The sequence below is a fragment of the Pterocles gutturalis genome, unplaced genomic scaffold, assembly GCF_000699245.1.
Source record: "Pterocles gutturalis isolate BGI_N339 unplaced genomic scaffold, ASM69924v1 Scaffold43452, whole genome shotgun sequence".
NCBI lineage: Eukaryota > Metazoa > Chordata > Aves > Pterocliformes > Pteroclidae > Pterocles > Pterocles gutturalis.
The window spans coordinates 1-5709 of record NW_010111756.1 but is presented as its reverse complement, the minus strand read 5'-3'; the positions used below and the strand labels follow the sequence as shown (position 1 = coordinate 5709).

The window sequence follows — 5709 nt, the reverse complement described above, 5'->3', positions numbered from 1 at the left end:
ACCTGCCTCCGCGTGACGTCACGCCGCCGCCATTTGGACGTTTCCGGGCAGCGGGTGCCACCGCGTGGCCGGGTGTCGTCATAGCCCCACACGGGGCCGGTTTACATCGGGTGAACACCAGCTCCCGCGGAGGAAAAGCCCCAGTGCTGACTCTTCTTCCAGGAGTTTCCAGTTCAAAACCTGCTCGAAAACGCCCTCAGAAAAAAAAAAAACAAAAAACAAAAAACAAAATAATCCAAAGCAGACCCGCACGACATCATTTCTCTGTTCCAATAGAATTTATTCGTTGCCAATGCACAGTACAGGGTTCTGAACGTAAGCAGATGCCGTACTGCGCAGGGTTCACGCTTCAGCCTTGGCGGGGGTCTTGGCAGGCTTGGCCGCTCGCTCTGCCCGGGGCTGCGCCGGGGGCTTGGCCGCCAGCTTGGCCTTGGCCTTCGCTTTCTTCTCCTCCTTAAGTTTGTGCTAAAATAGACAAAAAAAAGCATCAGCGTATGATCTGAAATACCAAAACCAACTTCATCTATTAGCAGCTTCCGAGCTCCCTCACGTTTTGAGCGTGGCGCAGAATGGTGTTGCGGCGCATGGTTTTGGCGTACGGGTTCAACTTGATCATGACTCTCAGGTTCTTCAGCGGGTTCTTCTTCAGGACTCTGCGGCGAATCTTCTTCCTGAAAAACAACAGGCACGGAGCACGATCTCATTTCGTAATTCAAATTCTGCTAAATTTTAATCTGAAATTTTATTTGGGGTATAAATATAAGGAATTACGGTTCTCAGGAGCTAAAGGAATCCCAGCCTTATCCCACATCCCAACGCAGAGAAATTTTGGATCTCAACACAAAGCCTGGCACTTGGCAATGTCTAGAGACTTCACTTTACATTCTTTAAATAAAAAATCTTACTTTGGAGCACGCAGCGCCTTCTGGATTTCCTGGCTTCTCATGATTCTCCCAATGTCTGTATTGGTCATCTTGTGCATGGGCAGGCTGCAAAACAAACATTCAAGTAAGCTGAAAATAGGCGATTAGGAAAAATTACTGACTAGCGTTCATTTCCCACTGCGAAGGGAGGAGCCCGTGACACGGAGGGGTTGCTCTCCCAAGCCCGTTTCACCCCTGTGTTGGCCGCGCTTACTTATAGTCGCTCTTCAGTGTCGCAGCTTTGCGCCAGGTGCCGTACAAATCGTCCAGCTTGCGGAAGGCACTTTCTGTCCAAATGCAGAAACGCCCAACGTGGCCTCCAGGAGCAAGTCTCAGCAGGTTCAGCTTGTTCACATCGAGAAGAGTAATTCCTGCAGAAAACCAGGCAAACCGATCCCTTTCATTTGGGATTAAAATCAAGGAATGCAAAAGCAATAAACAGAGGAGACAGAACACAGAAAGAGTTTAGAGCTTCTCAGCTTTTACACTAGAGTTACATACACCCCAGTATGAAAATCTATTAAAATTTTTAAAACTAATAATCGGTCTTTTTCCAGCAACAAACCCAACAGCCTCATTTTTAACTTTTCTAAATGCAGTCTATGGCTGGTGACAGCCACAGAATGTCATAAACATCCTCAACATCACCAAACCAGATTCTTAGAAAGAACATATTAGCTACTTCAGCAAGTCAGAACTTCCACAAAATCATGTGTTTCAGAAACACGGACCAATGAAGTGGAATCTCATCATTCTAGGCAGTGTCTCAACAAGAGTAAATGTGTCCCAAGTCAGTATCACCTGGGATATTCCGGAAAGCTCTAATGATGCCATTGTCCTCGTTGTAGATGATGCAGGGTCCCCTGCGCTGGATGCGACGGCGATTCCTCATTTTACCCTTTCCAGCACGCATGCGCTGGGAGGCATAAACCTGCATAAAAATGGAACTTGTAAATATTCAAAATTGTCCAAATGTCATTAGCAGGACACAATAAAACTGCTTTAGTCAGAACTTCACAATCATCACGGCCTATCGGAAACATGGACCAGTGAGAAGTTCATCATTCTTAGAAGTAAAAAAAAAAAAAAAGCCTATAACATTATGCAACACTGAAATGAAGACAACTAAACAGCGAGTAAAGCAGCACAGCCAGAAATATACTTTGCTTAAACGCCTTCACAGTTTCTTCCTAGTTTTGTTACCAAGGGATTTCTAGTGGCATCAAATCAGAACAGAACTCTGGAATTCCTACTGTAACAGTGGCAGAGTCAAATCACTGGGTTTCGTTCTTAAGAACAAACCTTAGCGACTCACCTTTTTGATGTCATTCCAAGCTTTAAGCTTCTTAAGAAGGAGAACAGCTTCCTTGGTTTTCTTGTAACTCTCAACTTTGTCCTCAACAACCAGAGGAAGTTCTGGAATCTCCTCAATGCGGTGGCCTAGAGAGGATTTCACAGGACGTGAAGTTACCCGCTGATCCCTGCTGTACGCTTTTCTCAAGGTTATTGCCTCGTGTATTCAGACATCACACAGCATCAAAACCAGCAGAAATTAAATCAATGATCTAATATACAGACATAGTAACTACAGCAGTGAAGCTTCCGTGGAGTCCCACGTGTCTGCTTCAGACAGTACTGAGTAAATATTAAGCAAATCTCTGACTTCCATGAACAGAAATCAAACCGAACTGCCATGCGATTCAAAATTCAATTTCAGTTTCCATAAACTGCACGGACAAGATTTGCGTCAGCAATGCACATGAACGTCCAACTCCACATAATCACAAAGCACCTTCTTGAGTTGTAGATAACACAAACACCCCTCCTACAGAAGAATGTCACCACCTCTTAAACTTTTTGAGAAAGAATTTACTTATCCACGAGAAACATCTAAAGTAATCACATAACAACTGATACTGCTCAGGGAAAAAAAAAAGCAGGCAAACATTTCCAGAGACAGAATTCCCACCTTTGGACATGACCAGTGCTGGAAGAGCAGATGCTGCCAGAGCGGAACAGATGGCGTAACGCTTCTGAGTCGTGTTCACTCTGCGGTGCCAGCGCCGCCAGGTCTTGGTTGGGGCAAACATGCGGCCTCCACGACACATCTATGCAGCCACAGTTAAGAACAACCTTTCTGAAGCTTCTTTTCCTAGTGTGACTCTTTAGTCCTTGCTCAGTGTTAATTGTTCGTCAACCATCTGCACCAGTACACTGACAGCAGGCAACTGTCACTGAGCACAGAGTAAGACGCAAATTACGACATCATGGCAGGGATGGTACACATCACGAGATTCGAGATATCCACCACTTCTGAGTGGAAAAAAATGATTAATGAAAGCTTCCGTTCATTAACACACGTCTGAATTTGCATAGAGAAGGCTCTAATCCCATTACAGATTTCTCAGACCTGGTGGTCCGGATCACTGTAAGCAGCCATTACCTCAAGAAGCAGAAGGTTCCATTTCACATTTAGACACTTAAAAATGATTTTTCTGCTTTCCACCTGATGCTATATTGCAGCAATGAAAGGATACATTTCCAAAGGCACCCTGGCCAGAGCGGTGAGTTCCACCACCTCGTACTCGAGGAATACGAGCGACGGCTCTCCCAGTACCCCATGATTCGGCACTGGTCTGATGACCTGGAACACAAAGATTTGAATTCAGATAGTGACAACACAGCAACGTTCATAAAGTCACTGAGAGGCCGAATTCAGGACCAGCAATCAGAACTTCCACTGTTATCATGTGTGTCAGAAACACGGACCATTGAAGTGGAATCTCATCATTTCAGCAACACAAATCCTGCTCTTACCACATTCAAGATCTGCTTAGGTCAGAATCAAGTACATTAGTGTGCCAATTTCTAAGCTCAATCCTCAATTTGGAGGTCTGAATTTTCAGTGCTGTTCCTAGCGGGTTAAAATGTTTATGTGAAGCACCATCAAAAATAAACTTGAAAATGCACAGCACAGATTTATTGGGAAGCAGAACCTTTTTGCACCTACAAGCCTCTCAAGCAACTAACAGATGTCCATTTGCATAAGTTTCTTCTTGGGAAATGCCTCCGGTGAGTCTCCTGTGGTCAACATGGAAAGTGCATTTTTTCATCACAGTTTTCTGCCTGACACTTTCAGACACTTTGTGTTCTTGCAAACATAGATTACACTCAAGGACCTAGGTGCCAAAATATTTCCAGTACCATACATTTCAGATAAGACCTCAGAGCACTCCAAAACTCTTACAACACCCTGCTGTTCTTCAGAATAATAGAAATGTTGCTTTTCATACAATTTCATACCAGATTGTTAATAACCAGAAGAGTTGCCTTGCCTTCTGTACAGCACCCCACTGAACAGCGCTTCACTCATCTCAATTCTAAATTTGTTTCAATCTTATCCCACCTTTGTTAAAGTCCAAGGCTAATACAAGCCTTTCTGCCCATTTTGTGGTCCAGCCATACCTGCAAGCTCACTGACAGCGTAGGGCTGCCTGTTGTTCTTGCGCAAATTGGTGTGAACGAAGTTCACAATGTCAGGGCGAATGGGAGCCTTGAACACCGCAGGCAAGGTGACGTTTTTGCCTGATGCTTCCCCCTTCTCAGAGTAGACAGATATTAACGGTCGAGCACAAGCCTTAAAAAGAAAAGGAAAAACTCTTCAGCACAAGTAAAGTAAATTGCTAGTGTTCAAACTCATCAACTATTGCTCAGAATGAAGGGGTCTTCAGTTCAGCAGTGCCAGCATGCTGACAGCAGGCAACTGTCACTGAACACTGGATAAGACGCAAATTACATCATCACAGCAATAGTTTTCACTTAAATAGTGCTACATTCAGAAAACTATGCCCAAGGTTTGACATTCAATATATTTCCAAAGCATTTGGGTAAAATTTATATAGAATTTGGACTTTTTAGTAACACTTTCTCAACTACTTCCCATCTACTATTAAAAAACACGATATAAAACCCACCAGTTAACCAAAAGCTTGTTATTTAGATTATGTTTAACTGCTGAAATGCTCTAACCAACTTCTCTAATACAATATCGAGACTCACAACGACTACAAGCAAACAAACTTAGTGTCAGAGGGAATTTTTTGTGAAGTCTGGGCCCTCTGAACAATCCCTGGTGCCTCAACATTTGTGAGGTGAAAAATTCAACTGCTAGCAGCACCAGCTTCCTTTCAAAAACCTGAAAAGATGCCCAATAACAGCTTGCTCGTCTGAACATGGTCGTTTAAAAAAGTATCTTTCAGCATTATACTGTATTTGGTATTAAGTTATAGCTCATAGCAATAGTACAGGCAAAGCATCTTCCTTCCCTTTCCCATCCACAGTTAATTTCAGAGGTATTAAAAAACCTACAAAATTCAAAACTAGCCAGCTGAGAGCAATGAAGAAACTAGCTATGTACCTAATTCTGGTTACCAGCAAGGCACCGACCCCTGGACAAACCCCACCAAGGTGAAGGAACCAGAACAATCTGAAACGTATTAGCAATGAAAGCTGTTCATTTGCAACCTGGTTCCAGACCAAGGCTTCTTAAAGCCTGTTTCAGAATAACAAAAAGAGATGAGGGAATGAAAAAATAAGTTTTACAGAAATTTAGGTTTCACACTACGTGGCCTCAAAGGCTTCCATGTGCCTTCATTTTCCTTTGGAGAAATACGTAAGAAAAATAAAGCAGCCCTGCCAGAAGGCGATGCGGACCCTACTTCCCGAGGAAGGGGCGACTGGGTGACCTCCAGCGGACCCAGCTAAGCCCTCGGCCGCGACCCCCCCC

General features: G+C 43.9%; 1 protein-coding gene across 1 annotated transcript; it reads right to left on the bottom strand.

Annotated features, from left to right (window-relative positions):
• Positions 1-342: 342 nt before the first annotated feature.
• On the bottom strand, positions 343-4560 carry RPL4 (ribosomal protein L4; the record flags this gene model as incomplete). The annotated part of the gene is made up of 9 exons (XM_010073816.1): positions 343-465; positions 551-671; positions 906-989; positions 1138-1294; positions 1725-1854; positions 2239-2363; positions 2893-3031; positions 3461-3567; positions 4389-4560. Coding segments are annotated over 9 exons (1158 nt in total), but the record flags the coding sequence as incomplete, so codon positions are not given.
• Positions 4561-5709: the final 1149 nt, after the last annotated feature.